At 36.8% G+C, this 18,409-nt stretch overlaps 1 protein-coding gene across 3 annotated transcripts in view; it reads left to right on the top strand.

Moving 5' to 3' along the window:
• LOC135103707 (cytosolic 10-formyltetrahydrofolate dehydrogenase-like) overlaps window positions 1–18,409 on the top strand; it is a 196,992-nt gene that overhangs the window by 149,962 nt on the left and 28,621 nt on the right. For all 3 annotated transcript variants that reach the window (XM_064010307.1, XM_064010306.1, XM_064010305.1), the window contains exon 12: window positions 16,242–16,463. In XM_064010307.1, the coding sequence (XP_063866377.1) occupies window positions 16,242–16,463 (222 nt within the window). The remainder of the gene's footprint in view (window positions 1–16,241; window positions 16,464–18,409) is intronic.

The following is an 18,409-nucleotide window of genomic DNA, read 5'->3' as shown; positions in this document are numbered from 1 at the left end:
CAATTCACAAGACCGGAAGTAAAGAAGATCCATTAAATTATAGACCTGTATCACTCACAAGTGTGATGGCGATGATTTGTGAAAAGCTTATCAAGAACAGATGGGTGAAATACCTAGAAGACAACAAGGTGATAACAGAGAAACAGTTTGGTTTCAGAAAAGGAAGATCTTGTGTTACGAATATGTTAAGTTTCTACTCAAGAGTAATAGATATAGTGCAAGAAAGAGATGGATGGGCCGACTGCATATACTTAGGTCTGTGAAAAGCATTCGATAAAGTTCCACACAGAAGACTAATATGGAAATTGGAAAAAATTGGAGGACTCGGTGGATCACTGTTAAAGTGGATGACTGACTCTTTGACAAACAGAGAAATGAGGATAGTAACTAAAGGCAGCAGGTTGAACTGGAGAATGGTAATAAGTGGAGTCCCACAAGGTTTGGTACTTGCACCTATTATGTTCGCAATTTATGTAAATGATATGACAAAAGGTGTAGAAAGTTACATGAACCTTTTCACTAATGATGCTAAGATTATGAGGAAAGTAACAAATGAAGGGGATTGCAATGCTTTAAATCAGGACTTAATTAAGATTAATGAATGGTCATTGAGGTGGAACATGGAGTTTAATGCTAAAAAAAATGTAGTGTGGTGAGGTTTGGAAAAAGTGTGAAAAGACCATTTGGCAACTAATACTTAGGGAATGAGGAAATCTCTATAAGATCAGAAGAAAAAGACCCCAGAGTAATTATTACTGATAATTTATCATTTGGGAAGCATATAAACAAAATTATAGGAAAACATATAATATGCTGAGAAACATCAAGATAGCATTCTCCTATATTGATGAGGATATGATAAAAAAACTGATAACAACAATGACATGTCCAAGATTGGAGTACGCAGCATTAGTGTGGTCAGCAAGTTTGAAAAAGGATACAAGAAAGAAAGAATCCAGAGAGCTGCAACTAAAATCCCTGCAAGCTTAAGAGAGTATAGTTATGAGGAAAGGTTGAAGAGATTGAGCCTGACTACATTAGAAAAAAGGAGGGAAAGAGGTGATTTGATAGCAATATATAGAATATTGGAAGGAATGGAAAAGTTGGACAGAGAAGACCTCTTGATACCAGATACGAGAGACACAAGAGGACATGAAAGGAGATTGAAAAGGAGTGTTTGCAGAAGAGACATCAAGAAACATAGCTTCCCACACAGAAGTATAACAGTGTGGAATGAATTTAAGGATGAGACTGTGTGTGCAAAGACAATTCATAAATTTAAAGAAAATCTAGATCAGTGTTGATATGGAGATGGGACGGCATGAGCCTAGTGTGGCTCTTGTCCTGCATTTCACAACTAGGTAAATACAACTGGATAAATACACACACACACACACACACACACACACACACACACACACACACACACACACACACACACACACACACACACACACACTGAAAGTAACTAGTGGTGTCCCACAGGGGTCAGTGTTGGGACCAATAATGTTTGTAATATATGTGAATGACATAAATGAGGAAATAGATAGTTATATGAACTTATTTGTGGATGATGCAAAGCTGATGAGAAGGATAGAAAATGTAAATGACTGTATGGTACTGTAAGATAATTTAAATAAAATAAATAGATGGAGTAATTGGCAAATGGAATTCAATTTAAGTAAATGTAAAGTAATGGAGTTTGGTAAGAGTAAAAAAAGAATGCAATATTATTATGAGAAGGATGGTGTGAAGATAAAGAAATCAAAAGAAGAAATGGATTTGGGAGTAACAGTTACTGAAAATTTGACTCTAGACAGATACATTGATAAAATTACTAGAGAGATGATGAATTTGTTGAAAAGAGTGAGAATGGCATTCTCATATTTGGATGAATGAATGATAGAAAGTTGTTGATTTCTATGATAAGACCAAGATTGGAATATGCGGCAGTTGTGTGGTCTCTCATACAAGGAGGAATATTATAAAACTGGAAAGAGTACAAAGAGCAGTCACTAAGATGGTTCCAGAGATGAGTAGGTCGACCTATGAAGAGAGATTAAGAATGTTGGAAATTCCTACCCTTGAAAGCAGGAGAGAGAGGGGATTTAATAAACATCTGTAGAATGATAAATGGTATGGAAAATGTGGACAAAGAACACAGCAAGAAGTTGAAGAAAGTTAACTGTAGAAGAGACATCAAGAAGTATAGTTTTCCTCACAGAAGTGGGAACAAATGGAAGAAACTCAGTGAAGATGTCAGTGCCAAAACTGTCCATGATTTTAAGACCAAACTGGATAGATATAGAGACGGGATACTATGAGATTACTCCCCTTCCATAAACCACAACTAGGTAAACACACACACACACACACACACACACACACACACACACACACACACACACACACATGTGTCTGTCATTTACTTATAATCTGGACTGGAAACTTCACATCTCATCTCTTGCTAAAACAGCTTCTATGAAATTAGGCATTCTGAGACGTCTCCGTCAGTTTTTCTCACCCCCCAACTGCTAACTCTGTACAAGGGCCTTATCTGTCCATGTATGGAGTATGCTTCACATGTCTGGGGGGGTTCCACTCATACTGTTCTTCTAGACAGGGGTGGAATCAAAAGCTTTTCGTCTCATGAACTCCTCTCCTCTAACTGACTGTCTTCAGCCTCTCTCTCACTGCTGCAATGTTGCATCTCTAGCTATCTTCTGCTATTTTCATGCTAACTGCTCTTCTGATCTTGCTAACTGCGTGCCTCCCGTCCTCCCGCAGCCTCGCTGCACAAGAATTTCTTCTTTCTCTCACCCCCTATTCTGTTCACCTCTCTAACACAAGTTAACCAGTATTCTCAATCATTCATCCCTTTCTCTGGTAAACTGGAACTCCCTGCCTGCTTTTGTATTTCCACCTTACTATGACTTGAAATCCTTCAAGAGGGAGGTTTCAAGACACTTATCCATCAATTTTTGACTACTGCTTTGACCCTTTTATGGGACTGGCATTTCAGTGGGGATTTTAATGGATTTTTGTTGCCCTTGGCCAGTGTCCTCCTACATAGAAAAAAAAAAAAAAAAACATGTGCATGCTACCCAGCTCATCAGACACATCCACAGCAACTGCAAGGATCTACCCAGGCTTGATTGTGTAGGGGGGCCAAACTTTGAGTCCTATCTCCATAATAGGGTCCTGTGCAAGGTGTAGGTGCAGTGGAAGGGGAAGTGTTATTAGAGGAGTGGCCAAAAGGGAGAAATGAGAGAGTGATAGAAGGTAAAGTTTGGTGGTTGGTGATATTTACAGGGAAGATAGTAACTGGCACAAACCCAAATATTTTTGAGGGCTTCAAGGAAGAGGACCTCAGCATAGTGCACACAAATAAATGAATGTGGAAAATTGAAGAAAATGTGTGAATATGAGAAGAAATATGTAGCTTAACAGTGATGATAAAGGTGTGGAAGAAAGAGAAGTGGGTGGTGACAATGTAAAAAAAGATATCCAGTGATATATTAGAGATAAAAAAGAGAGAAATGGAAAGGGAAAAAGCAAACAAAGAACTGAAAGAAGAGGTGACCAAAATAGTGAACTTAAACAAGAAGTACTGTGAAGAAATTAAAAAACTCAAGGAAGAGAATGAAGAGTTAGAGAAAACTTTGCAAGAGAGAGAGAGGTTAGGGTTGGAGAAGTGAAGGAGTTAGTGACAGAGGAAGTTAAAAGTTAGAAAGAAGAGAGAGAACAACAACAAAATGTGAACATGGAGGAGAAAATAAGACAACAGCAACAGTAACACAATAAGGATAGGAAAAGAAAGTGATTAAAATAATAAAGGAAAAAAGTAATCTTATGAGAGAGATAGTACAGAGAAAGATGTGCGTGGTGGTATTTGGGGTTGAGGAGAAGAACCTACCCATGAAAATAGCTAGAGACAGAAGTGAAAAGAGTTGAGGAAATTATAGCAGAAGTGGTAGAGAAAGGAGAGGGGGTAATTGAACAAATTGAACCTAACCTAACCTAACCTAACCTAACCTAACCTAACCTAGAAGAGGTTTACAGGATCGGAAAGCATGAAGAAAATGGAACAAGACCAATGGAAATAAGACGTGTCACAAACAGCACTTGAACATGTCTTGCAAAGAACAGGAAAAATTGTAAAAGTAGAAAGAATGAAAGAAATATGGATAAAAAGAGACATGAACAAAGAAGAGAGAAGTAAATTGAAAGAACTGAGAGTAGAGGCCCAGTCAAAAAATGGGGAGAGAACAAAGGAACAAAGGAAAAGATTCACTTTGAAAGTTGTGGACATTAAAGTGAGGAAATGGTGGCACAAAGATGCCATGCAAGATCACCAAACAAAAGTTTAAAGTATGCTAACATAAATGGTTTGGTGTCGAGCTTATTGGAACTTAATGACTACTTAAAGAACAATAAACCAGATGTGGTATGTTTAACAGAAACCAAACTAAAAGAGGAAATAAAGTTGGGATTTGCAAAGGAAGGATATAGCACATGGAGGAGAGACAGAAAAGGAGAGGGAGGAGGAGGAGTGATGTTATTGGTAAAAGAGGTTATTGTTGTTGAGGAAGTGGAATATGGTGATGGAATGGCAGAAACATTGAGTGTTGTCATTAAGATCAAAGGAAGTGAAAAAAAGAAAAATCATTGTGACATACATTCCTCCAAAAACTAATGCATGAGAGAAATAAATTTAAAAGAATGCAACCAGAAACAAAATAATAGTATAGAGGAAATGATAAGGAGAAGTAACAAAGTGGTCTTAGTAGGCAACTTCAACACTAAAGGAGGAGATGCAAGTGAAAGAAAATGCTGGGTCATAGAGCAAAGAACTTATGCAAACCATGATGGTGAATACAATGAGACATTAGGTGAATGATCCTACAAGATGTAGAGAAGAACCATCACAGTTGGACTTAGTATTTACAAAAACCCCAGAAAGTAGACCAAGTATACATTGTCTGAATCCACTAGGAAGAAGTAAATGAATTGTATGAAAAAATTAACTGGAAAAAGCTATTTGAAGGTAAAGTACTGCAAGAAAAATATGAGATATTTTTGAGCAAGTATAGAGAGGGAGTGGAACAGTTTGTACCAAGTTATAAAGTGAAAATTGGGAAGCATGAATGGTATAATGGCAGGTGTGCAGAAGCAAAAAATAGAAGGACAGGCCATGGAAGAAAATTATGACACAAGTGAACAGAGATGCTAGAGAAGAATGCAGAAAGGCAAGGAATGAATATAGTAAAATAAGAAGAGAAGAAGAAACTTTGAGAGTGACTTAGTAAGAAAATGCAAGGAAGAACCCAAACTCTCCTACAGATACATAAATGGGAAAATGAAACATAAGGATGGCAAAAACAAGTTAAAAAGGGAAGGAAGAATTTATAAAACTACTGAGGAGATGAGTGAACTAATGAGAACTAAAGGGAGCAACATTGAGATGGATGGAGGATTATTTACAAGGGAGGAAAATGAGAACAGTAATCAGAGACAATAAATCAAGTTGGCACAGAGTGACAAGTGGGGTACTGCAAGGATCTGTGTTGGCACCCATTATGTTACAAATATATGTAAGTATGACAGAGGATCTAATTAGTTAGACCTTTTTGCTCATGATGTAAAAATAATGAAAATAATAAAGGATGAAAATGACTGCAAGGAGTTACAAAAGGATATTGACAAGACGCATGCATGGAGCCAAAGATGGAAACTAGAATTTAATGCCAGAAAATGCCATGTGTTGGAAATAGGAAAAAATAAAAAGAGACCTTCGTGGAAGTACAAAATAGGAGGGGAAATAATAATGAAAAGTAATGAAAGAAAAGATTTGGGAGTAATGATTCAGGACACACTATCATCTGAAAGGTACATAAACAGAATATTCTGCTCTACATACAGCTTGTTAACAAACATTAGGTTGGCATTTAACTATTTAGATAAAGAAATGATGGAGAAAATTATAACAAACATGATACAACCTAAACTGGAATATGCAGCTGTAGTTTGGGTTGCACATAGATAAAAAGATATATGGAAACTGGAAAGAATACAGAGGATAGTGATGAAGATGGTAAAAGAATTGAAAGATTTAAGCTATGAAGAAAAACTTGAAAGGATGGGATTACCAACACTACAAGAGAGAAGAGAAAGAGGAGACCTTATAATGATGTGCAAATTAGTAAACAGTATAGAGATAATAGACAGAAATGACTTGGTACCTCAGATGGAGGAGGGAGAGAGACAGACAAGGAGCATGGGAAGAAAATAAAGAAGAGTGGATGTTCAAGTGACATCAGGAAATACAGCTTCCCTTATAGAACTATTGAGATCTAGGATGATTTGAAGGAAGAAGTGGTTGTGGCAAACCATGTACACATGTTTAAAGAGAAACTGGATAAATATGTTTATGGAGACAGGACAAAATGAGCTTTGGCTCATGCCCTGTACAATACAACTAGGTAAACACACACACACCTCACAAGCACAGTGGCCCAACAAATGGCCTTGTCCTATCCTCAAAAGAGAGCTGCTTTCATTGGTTGAGGGATTTCAGACATAAAATCTCTTTTCTCATTGGACATTATGGTACTGCTAAGGCAAAATGAATGAGAGACATTATATATATATATATATATATATATATATATATATATATATATATATATATATATATATATATATATATATATATATATATATATATATATAGATAGAGAGAGAGAGAGAGAGAGAGAGAGAGAGAGAGAGAGAGAGAGAGAGAGAGAGAGAGAGAGAGAGAGAGAGAGAGACAAAAAAAAAGGGAGAGGAAAGGAAAAAAGGGAGGGAGGCACAGGTGGCGAATAGGTGAGGAGCAGCTTGCACAGCTGGTGAGTTAGTCTTGTAAGTTTTCATTTGTTATTCTGATTAAATTTTTATCAAAATTTCAGTGCTCACACAAATGGTGAGTTTGTCTTGCTAGTTTTGTTTTGCTATTCTGAATAAATTTTTATTAAAATTCCAATGCTTGCACGAGTGGCAGGTTTGTTATGCCAGTTTTGGTTCATTGTTCCAATTAAATATTCATTAAAATTTCACTATGTTATTCTAGTTGTATGTTATAACAACTGTGTGTTGTTGCATCCTCTACTGTATTTTTAATACATATTTAAAATGTGTTGTCGTTCATGTAATTGAGTCTAAGTATAAAACGGATCCACCTCTGACCTTGCTTGCCCTGTGTTCCACTGGCTAACCCTTAATGGATCCTTAGGGGATTTTTGTTGCCCTTGGCCAGTGTCCTTCCTACATAAAAAAAAAAAAAAAAGTTCACATACATGCATGTGCCTGCATGCACATGCATGCATGCCACTACAGAGAGAGAGATGTATGTGATATCCTCTGTCAAGTTGCACCTGCCAGACACTGTCCTGGAGTGCCTAGTGTATTTTCAGGGCCTGAAGATTATATAGTGTGGTCCCGTAATAGATATTGTGCATAAACAAAAATCATGAACTGAGAGCTCAACTACAAGGTGACAAAGTGAAAAATCTTATCAAGGGCAAAGTGAAATGTTGGAAGGAGGAGGATGGGAAGGCAAGGGTAAATTCAGAAGAAGTCCTTAAACAACAGCAAAAGGGCAATAGTTGAAACAATGTGAAAAAAGGTAGGTGAAGGCCTTGAAGAAAATTAAAGCCTACATAGAAAGGCAGTTGATAAAAAGAAAAATGTGATAATTTTTGGGTTAAAGAAGAAAAAAATTCTAAGAACAAAGAGAGAAAAGGAAGAGGTCAGAACTGTTAAGGAAGTTTTAAGTGAGTTAAATAATGATGAATATACAAAATTTGAAGATGAATTAGGTAGTAGTGAGATTGTAGCCATAAATAACTCATCCATCAAAAGTAAAGTTACAGACCTAGGCCAGACCCAAAGAGAAACTGGAAAGAATGGCTAAGCTAAAAGATAAAGAAGTCTAAATAAGGAAAATCCTAAATGAGGAGGAAAGGAAAAAGTTGAAAACTGAAAAAAAAAATGCAAAACAAAGTAATGAAGGTAGAACTGAAGAAGAAAAAATTTTTTTGGAGAGAAAGTTTTGGATGACAGAGTGAGGAAATTGTATATAACCAAGAGACCCCAAAGAAAAACAGTAGATTTCAGTGTGATAAAAGAGAAAACGAAGTCATGTATACCAATATAGATGGAATAATAATAAGAAAGGTAGAATTGATGGATTATATAAGTGAAGAAAAACTTATAGTAATCTACCTCACAGAAACAGAACTAACCATAGAATATTGTATAGTGGTAAGTAAGAATTATACACAGTGGAGAAGAGACAGAACCACTAAGAGAGATAGAGGAGTGATGATGATGATAAGAAATTATGTAACAGTAAGGAAATTTAAATATGGTGAGGAATGAGCAAAAATAGTGAGTGTACAAGTTCAAGATATGATGAAGAGATACAAGCAATAACAGCAATCTATGTGCCACCTAAAACAAACACATGGAAAAGTGATGAATATGATGAACTGCTAAAAGACACTCTAAGATGAATATGATGAACTACCAAAAGACACTCTAAGAAGTTTTAAAAAAATTATTAGAACAAATAAAAAAGGTTGTATTAGTAGGAGACTTCAGCTGCAAAGAAGTGAAATGGGAGACTTTTGAAGGTGGAAGTGAGGGCTCCAGGGAGGAACTTTGTTATACTTTTCAATGGAAAACTCATTATTGAGTGGATGAAGGAATACACAAGATATAGAGATGATGAGTCAGCAAGACTTGATTTAGTCCTGACTAAAGAAACAAAACTACATGAAATGCAGCATGTATACCTTATGGGCAAGAGTGATCAGATCATATTTGAGAGCCAAAAGGAAAACATTGAGATCGAGGAAAATTGCAAGAAAAACTGAAGAAATTATATCAAGGCAAATATTGATAAACTGAGAGAGTACTTTGAAGAGATAAACTGAAGTAGATGAATGGAGTCCAAAGACATACATATGAAATATACAGGGAGGTCCTGATGATATGAGCAATTAGGTTTCATTTGAATTGCTCATATAGGGAATTCTCATATAATGCAACACAACTAATGGGAAAAAAGAGATTAGGTTCTTTGACCCTTGCCAAAGATAAGTTTTCAAGTTAAGATATGTGATACCAAATGCAACAAATGTGTCTCTATTATAGAACTGTTAATAAAGCAACCTGAAAGAAAAAACAGCATACAAAGAACATGATTTCATATTAATTAAACATATAAAACATGCACAACACTCATGAGAGTGTAGTTGATGTGTCAGGGAGGGTAACTCGTTTACCACTCTTGTGCCTCAATAATTTATCCTTTCTTTGTAAGTGTTATTGGTACTCTAACTTGCTTAGTCTTACTGCCAGGACTTGCACTGGAACTCATTAGCCACTTGGGAGGCATAGTTAGTACTTCAGAGGCAAAATAAGGCACAATCTATACACCACATGACCAGTCACACACACACCACCACACCAAAGACAGCGAATGAAGGAACATGCCAGCAGTAACACTATAACACATCCAAGGACTGATCAGTCACATAAATCACTGTACACTGTACAGTGGAACTGTTTTCGAACTTAATTTGTTCCTGAATGTTTGAAATCCGAAGTGTTTGGAAACTGAAACTACTGTCCCCATAGAAATCAATGGAAAATGATTAATCTGTTCCCATACACCAGATGATTGATATTTTGAACTTTACAGTAAACAGTAATTTGTGCATAAAATCATACATAAAAACTGATGATACGAGTAAACAAGTGACTGTTTTTATTATATGAACGCAAAAATCCAGTGATGTGAGAATTGTTTTAGGGTGAGTAAAGTGATGAAGGCCAGGTGGAAGATTTCTAGCTCAGTCATCCCAACAAACACAGTTCCCATCATTTTCTCTCAACTCAGAGGGTGGGGAGTGCTCAGCTGAGAATGACAATGGCAATGCAGTGTCACTACACCCAAACACTTTATACATCAGTCATGCAATATAAATGAGCATTATGCGTAAGAAAGACAATTTAAATTTAATTCATCCCTACCTATGTTGATGAGTCTTGATGGCATAAGTGGAGGGTGAGAAGGAGGTGGAAAGGATATTAGTGCTTGGAAGAGGAGTCACCTTCCATAATTATATCAGGTAATAGCACTTCAGGGCTTTTCTCTTTCTTTCTTGATTTTCTGTTTCTTGCTAGCAGATTCTACCTGAGACTCACCAGGCACCTTTTTCACTAAAAAACTATCTGATGTAATTTGTTTTTGCCTATTTTCACAACATTATGGAAGTGAGACATAGCATTATCATGGAAAATGTTAATGGCACAGCTTCCTACTACCTTATCAGGGTGATACATTTCAACAAAATTTTTTAGTTCATTCCATTTTGCATATATTTAATTAATAAGAGCACTGGTCACATCCTCCCTTCTCTTCTTTTTCTCCAAAGATATCTCCTCTAGCACCTCCTGCTTCTTCTGAAAGAGGTGGAATTCACCGGTAGACAACTTGGTGCTGTATTCCTTCACTAGCTCTTCAACATCAGCATTGTTGACTTCCAGGCCATGTGTTTGCCCAGAGACACGATGTCATGAATAACTTCAGTAGGCTTGTCTCAAATCCCGTTAAGTCTCTCTCTGCAACACAATCAGACCAGAGGTTCCTCCAGGCTGAATTCAAGGTACTGCAAGTCACTTGCTGCCGGGCCCTGTCAATAAGGCCTAAGCAATGCAGATATTGAAATGGTTCTTCTGAGGTTATTTCTGTGTCAGAGATAATCTAAAAGCACCTTTGAAAAAGTGCTTTGGTGTATAATTTCTTAAAATTAGAAGTGACCTGTTGGTCCACTGACTGAGTCAGTGGAGTTGTATTTGGAGGCAGAAACTTCATGATGATGAAGTTGAATTCTTCTAATAACTCAGCCTCCAGGCCTGGGTGGTGGGCAGGAGCATTGTCAAGCAAAAAACAGGCACCTGAGTGGGAAATTATTTTCTTTAAAGTAACTCCTCACACAAAGAGCAAAAATGTCATGGATCCATTCTAGAAAAAAACTGTCTGGTCACCCAGGCCTTACTGTTGTCCCTCCACATGACGAACAACCTGCTTTTCACAACATTGTTTTCTTAAACACACGGAGGTTCTCTGAATGATACACAAACATTGGTTTTACCTTTAAATCATTGCTAGCATTTCCACAAAGCAAAAGAGCCTGTCTTGCATAGGCTTGTGTCTAGGCAAAGTCTTTTCCTTTTGGGTTATGTATGTTCTGTTTTGCATTTTTTCCCAGGAGAGTCCAGTCTCATCACAATTGAACACTTGTTGAGGGATAAAACCCTTAGTAGTTACATATGCACCAAACTCTTTCACAAATTCTTCCACATCTTTCTTGTTAGCCATTGAAGCCTCTCCATGGCAAACCATGCTGTGTATGCCACTTTGCTTCTTAAACTTTTCAAACCATCTTTGACAAGCCTAAAACAAATTGGTCTCAGAACTGTACCTGGAATTTTCATAAGCAAATCCTGGTGCAAAAACTTTGCTTTCTCACAAATTATAGCTTCCGAAATGCTGTCAAAGGCTAATCAATTTTCGTTGATCCAAATCAGCATGAACTTTTCCACTTCCAATATCGGTGATCTTTGCTTGGTAATCAGTCATTCCTTTGGCAATATTGTTTCTTATGCTGCTTCCTTGTTCTTAAGGATGGTACAGATTGATGACTTTGCTAAGCTGTACTCAAAAGTGGGAGTAGAAATGCAGACACCATTTTAATTTTCAGTAATGGAGAGGCAATGCCCTTCTTTCATGACCTGTGGGGAGGGGCTTAGGTTGTTTCAGTTATAGTGGTGATCCCAGAATCTGAATGCCCTATTGTTTGAACAAATTGGAATCTGAACCACTTTTTAAAAATAATTTTTGCCCCAGGAACCAAACACACTTTCAGAAACCGAACACAATGTAGCAATGTAGTGTTCAGGTTTGTTTGCACATATCTCCTGCAGTTCAATCCTCATCTGTGTACAATGTTTGTTCAGTTTATCACTAGTTTATGTTGTATTTTCACCTTGATCTGTGCTGTTTTTTAAAACTAATCACTTGTGCATTCAGCATGGCTATGTGAGAACAAAACACACATTCACACAGTTGTAGGTAGATGTGGCAGCATTACATTACTAAATCACAGTAGATGTAAGGATCAAACACACACACTTGTACAGTTTTAGATGTAATGTTTTTGTCATCATTATTTGATGCTTTACTCTTTCTGTTTTACCTAAATCATGAGTATTTTCAGTTAAAATGTTTTGAAAATGTGTTTTCTTGGATTCCAAATTTATATTGATTAACTTTTCATTAATTCTTATGAGGAAAACAGTTTTGGAATCTGAACTTTTTGCAATCTGAACAGTCTCCTGAAACTAATTAGATTCGGATTCTAAGATACCACTCTACTCACATTAGCATTATGTAGTGTACTGTATTGTGTGGGCTTATATTATGAGAATTGTGAGAAAATTGCAGGTGGATCTTGTGTGATGGCAATCAATTAGAATTAATTCTATATATATGTTTCAACATGGTGTTTTCCACATAACACACAACAGGTGGTACATGATGCCAAAGGGATGACTATTTAAGTTTTGCAATCCCTGCTTCATCTAATGGTATTAACCAAAATGGCCCATTTAGTGTTTAGTGTATTGTCCTTGTTTTATTGAAATCTTTGTCATATTGACATCTAAAATTCTTTTTAGGATAATACATTGAAATTTCAAAGTTGATAAAGTAGATTAGAAAGTTTTAAATAAAGCCAATGCCCTCTAAAACCTGTTTAATCTTTTGGCTGAAGATGGCAGGTGAATTTGTTAGACAAGGCAAGACTGTAATAATACATCATCAGGCAGTATGATTCAAATGTAGGTTGCTTCCAGTGGATAGGATGTTAAAACTGAAGTAAATTCCATGTCACCCAGACTTAGGGCATATTGGTGAGGTTGTCAGCCAGGATTGTGAGTGGGGTTACCATATTGCAAGATTGCATTTCCTTACCTGTTCTCTCATAGGTGAACAGGGACTACAGTGTGAAAGAAGACAAGCCCAAATCTTCCCCATCTATCCTGGGAATAGAATTCAGGACGTCATGGTTGTAAGCTGAGCCTGCAGGCTCCATCACACCCATGAGTACTAATAGTAATTATGCTATTGCTTTGGATGTGAACTATTAAGATTTTGGTTAATTTCAGTGGATGCTCCCACACTGTACTTACTTTTCACTCATATTCAATAAAATTATGATTTTTGTTACTTATAAAAACAATTGAACAAGGGCATAAAAAGTAGAGGACATGGCTCTCAAATTGTCTGAACACTTCCTATACCACATTTTTTTTGTGCATAGTGATCTCCAAGGCACTCATATTCCCATTTCTTGACACATTTTGTAGCCTTTATTTTAATTAGATTTGTTTTTTTGTATTATGTTTTCTGTTTTCCTTTATTTTCAGCTTTATGTAGTATTTTGATAGTATGTACATACTTTTCTTCCTGGTTGTTCACTCATTTACATGCCTTATTTTTCTGACAAGCTTTCCACTGCTCCAAGTAGTCAGAGCTTGACATTAAATGCATTCAATATACAGTGGTACCTCGTGATTCACACTTAAATGGTACTTTTGGGCTGTTTGAATTGGGAATGTTCAAATTGGGAAGCAATTTATCCCATTCAGAGTAATGTAAAAAGAATTAATCTGTTCCAGATCCCAAAATTCACTTATTTTTAAAATTTTTTATGGGTTTATATTGTGCCCTAAACATAGAATTGAATGAAAATGACCTAACATGTAGAAAAAGATACAATAAAAGAAAACATTAAATACTGTATATTTCGACATATAAGACAGCATTGGAATCCTCCTAAAAAAGACACTTGAATCATCCTAAAAAGACAAAAAAAGTGGGTTGTCCTATGTGTCACATACAGAAACAATGACCTTAAAATTTTATGCAAAATACCATTGTAAATGAACACCAACCTCAAAATGATGAGTCATTGAAAGTTTCTGGTGTCTTCAGTCTTGAAAAGTTGTTGTAGTGTATGCTATTTTTATTTTGCACTAAAATTCTCTCTCTCTCTCTCTCTCTCTCTCTCTCTCTCTCTCTCTCTCTCTCTCTCTCTCTCTCTCTCTCTCTCTCTCTCTCTCTCTCTCTCTCTCTCTCTCTCTCTCTCTCTCTCTCTCTCTCTCTCTGTGAAAGTAAACAATCCTGGGAATTGCTAAACAGGATGAGACTGATAGAGGATGAAAATGGTATTATACGAGTGAGAAAGGATAAAAGCAAAAATGACACAGAATGACTGAGAGAGAGAGAGAGAGAGAGAGAGAGAGAGAGAGAGAGAGAGAGAGAGAGAGAGAGAGGTATCACCCCCTTGTTTCTTATCTCTGACAGATAAGGGAAGGGAGGTTTGACACTAGATGGAAGAGGAAGGGAGAGGAAAGGAACAATAGGAGGAAGGGACATGTGGGGAAAGGAGAGTATATGGGGCAAGAAAGTGGAGAGAGAGAGAGAGAGAGAGAGAGAGAGAGAGGTGGAAGGGAGGGATAGAGGAAGGAAGGAAATGGGAAGGGATGGGGAAAGGGGCAGGGAAGGGAGAGGAAGGGAACGGGAAGGAGGGGAAGGAGGAATGCATGAGGGACTACCGACTGAGTGGCATTGCTTGAACAGGTGTTTGTGTTCAAATTGGAGGACTGCATTCGAATTGGAGGACAAAATTTGTTCACTAACCCTGTTTAAATTGAGAGTTGTTTGAATTGAGGGACATTTGAGTCACGAGGTCTGACTGTATTTGAGTACTAAATACATCGGAGAAATGGATATGAATACTAAGTACATCAGTTATAATTAAATACATTTGCAAGTACACTTTAGAGGTATACATATTTGGCAAAATTTACCATAAATTCCTAATATATGAAGAATCCCAGAGAATGGTAATGCTGCTCACACTGTGTTTGTTGTTCAGTATTGCCAGATAACTGGATGGGTATGTGGCATAATTAACTAGGAAGAAAACTGTTCATAGCTCTATTCTTTTGAGTATTTAAATATCCATTCAAGTGTTTAAACACTGTATTAAAAATGCATGAAAATCAATGATTTAGATAAATACAGTTCAAAATTTACAAGTATATTTATATATCCCAGAAACAAGTAATGCCTTCCGCATATAACACTTTAAAGTTGATGCGGAGACATGAGACCATCACAAAAAATCTAAAGCTAAAGCTAAGTGAATACTACATGCAAATAAAGTAGAACATCCATAAGTTGCCATAATAGTTGCTCTGCCTTTACTGACATCAGAAATGTTATACATGAAATAGTACTAAAAACTTGGAAACCAGTCCTGCAGCCTTAGGGTCTTCAACTTCATCTCCTTCCTCCCTCTAAAGCCTTGCATCTTGTTCTGTGGGCATGATGCTAAGAAGTCCTAGCACACTGGTTATGGTTCTGGTTGAAGATTGGGAGGTTTACCATTTGCAATGGCACCTCCTTGATGTGGTCTTCATTACAGTTTCTGTTTGTGGTATGATTTGCTCTTTTGTTTCTCTCAAATGTCACTTATTTTCATTTCATGTAGTTTTGTCTCTTTTTTTCCAAAAGCTGCCATATAGTATTTCTTTGGATGTTTCAGTGTTACTGTTGTCAAAAAGAAGATTATCAGTAAAGTAGAAGGAAAATTAATTAAAGAGAATAAAGATTGCACATCAGACTACAAAAACAAACCATAAACAAGACTGCATCAAGGAAGTGTTGCTGCAATGGCAAAACCTCTCAATCTTCAACCAGAACCAACAGCCTTTCTTAGTGTTATGTCATAACTTACACAGTAATTATTATCATGTAAGTATTGCTAAGTTTGGTTTGGCTTGATTTGGTTTAGTCAGCATGGTGCCAACCTACAAAAATTTTGTAGAAATCGCCCTTTTGGATTTTTTTGTAATTGAATATTTTGTTGCCTTGCCAACACGTGAAATTCAACTTACGGAGGTTTTATTGTACACACACACACAAACACACACACACACACACACACACACACACACACACACACACACACACACACACACACACACACACACACACACACACACACACACACACAAGCTAACTAATTTATACCATTCAAAACATTAACATTCTTTCTCAGGCTGGCAGATCTAATGGAGCAGCACAAGGAGGAACTGGCTACTATTGAGACAATTGACTCTGGTGCTGTCTACACCCTTGCCCTCAAGACACATGTGGGAATGAGTATTGATACTTGGCGCTACTTTGCTGGTTGGTGTGACAAGATTGAGGGCAGCACCATCCCTATCAACAATGCACGGCCCAACCACAACCTGACCATCACAAAAAAGGAGCCTATTGGGTGAGCACTTCTTCAAATTACATCTAGGAGCTTTTCATTTTACATTCAAAGGCTAGGAAAGGGTTCCAGATGATATTAGGAATACCTGCTGAGCTTCATATTAGTACTAGTAAATACATTAGCATGAAAAAGATAAGATAGAACAAGGTTTCTCTCTTCCCACCTTCCTCATCTAACATTGTTCTGGTGGGAAACTGAAGGGGACACCACGTTATGCAAAAAAACTTCGTAATAAATTAGACATGTATTTCAATAAACTAGATTAGTATCTCATTAATATAGGCTCGTGTTCTGGTAAACATGTTTAAATAAATTACATTTGCATTACAGGAAACTGGGTTTGAATTCTGATAAATATACATTAATCAATTCATCCAAAGTCAAAAGCATCATGTGTCAAGCCATTCATAAAGGTGATAATTGCAATTATTAGTCTGCTTAATGTTGGGCAAGTTTTAAATAGTTTATCCACTTGTGCAATTGTGGATCTCATGACTGGCCAATTGGTGTTTCCAGAAAGTTGAGAATACATGCATGCACTCACTGTGACTTACAATTTTCAACTTAACAACAGTGTGAAAATGGAATTGGCAGTTCATTTAACTTAAAAATTAATTTTTCTAATATTCATTTAGATTTTCTGAAATCCAGAAAGGTAAAGGTCCACTGTTTTTCCAAAATTGTTTTGTATTAAATATTACTGTAATTGTTTGTTGAATATTTGGAGCCCACAGTGATTGTTTTTGCAGGAAATACCAAAAGCAGTGTCATGAGTTTTCTTTGGATTACATTATACAGTAAAATCCCTCTCATCCGGCATTCGAGTATCCGGCAGCTTCAAGTATCCGGCACATTTTTCCCCGAGCCTTAAAATCAATAAAAAAATCAATGTGTACTCATAAAATCGATTAAAGTTCCCGCGCGAGGCATACTTTGTCCCCTCGCCACCAGAGCGCACTGCTTTGTGCCACCCGCGGCTCACTGCACTGTGTTTACTCAGTGACTCAGTCCCACGTGTGCACTGTTTATCGCCTGACGCCTTCATCATGCCTAAAGTTGTAGAAAAGAGGAAGCGTGTTGTGCTTACACTTAAGCAGCTGATCAGATCAGCTGCTGATTAAGATCAGCTGATCTTTGTTATGGTAAGAAGCGTGAGTGTAGGGTGGTGATTGTGGACATAATTTCACTTCTATTCAAATATCTGGCAATATTCAAGTATCTGGCATGTCGGCGGTCCCGTTGATGCCGGATAAGAGGGATTTTACTGTACTGATGGTTGGGAATGTTGAATGTGTCAAGAATTTTGTGTATGGAATTCTAAAATATGCTGATGAAAAAAGATAAGAAAAGTACAATGGGACATGAGATAATACTATAATGTCTTATGTTTTGGAACACTGAAAAAGGGGTGAATCATGAGAGGGAATGGTTGAGAGCAAACCTTTAATGAAGCACATGATGTAGTCCCCCATATAGAGTGTTGTCACATTGTTTAGTGGGTTTCATTCAGCATCCTGTGTTATGGTAACTCCCTCATCATGAATTATTTCTAATTAAATGGGATTAATGCTGTGATTGTCAGTACAGGTAAACCTTATTTGATTTTTAAAACAAAGTTATCTCTTGTGTAGGTGATTAATGGTTCAAAAAGGATGTATTCCCTTGGCTCACTGCAAAAACTTTTTGACACAGAATTCATTGCTTCATTCAGTTTTTGTCAAGAACAATGCTAAGTTGAACTCAGTACCATTAAATATCAGCAAATGTACAGTGATTATTTGTAAAAAGTCCAGAATGAGATTTATGAGAATAAGTATTTTTAAAATACAAAAGGCTTGTGTTTATTAGAAAAAACACAAATGTGAAGGTGACACAAATGTTTGCTTAATGAAAACTCTGAGCTGTTGAGGCTTCACATGAAATTACTTCATATTTTGCCCTTATTA

This window comes from Scylla paramamosain, chromosome 9, assembly GCF_035594125.1.
Source record: "Scylla paramamosain isolate STU-SP2022 chromosome 9, ASM3559412v1, whole genome shotgun sequence".
In the NCBI taxonomy this organism is placed as follows: Eukaryota; Metazoa; Arthropoda; class Malacostraca; order Decapoda; family Portunidae; genus Scylla; species Scylla paramamosain.
Note: the sequence above shows the minus strand (reverse complement) of the source record. Positions and strands in the feature narration are given on the sequence as shown.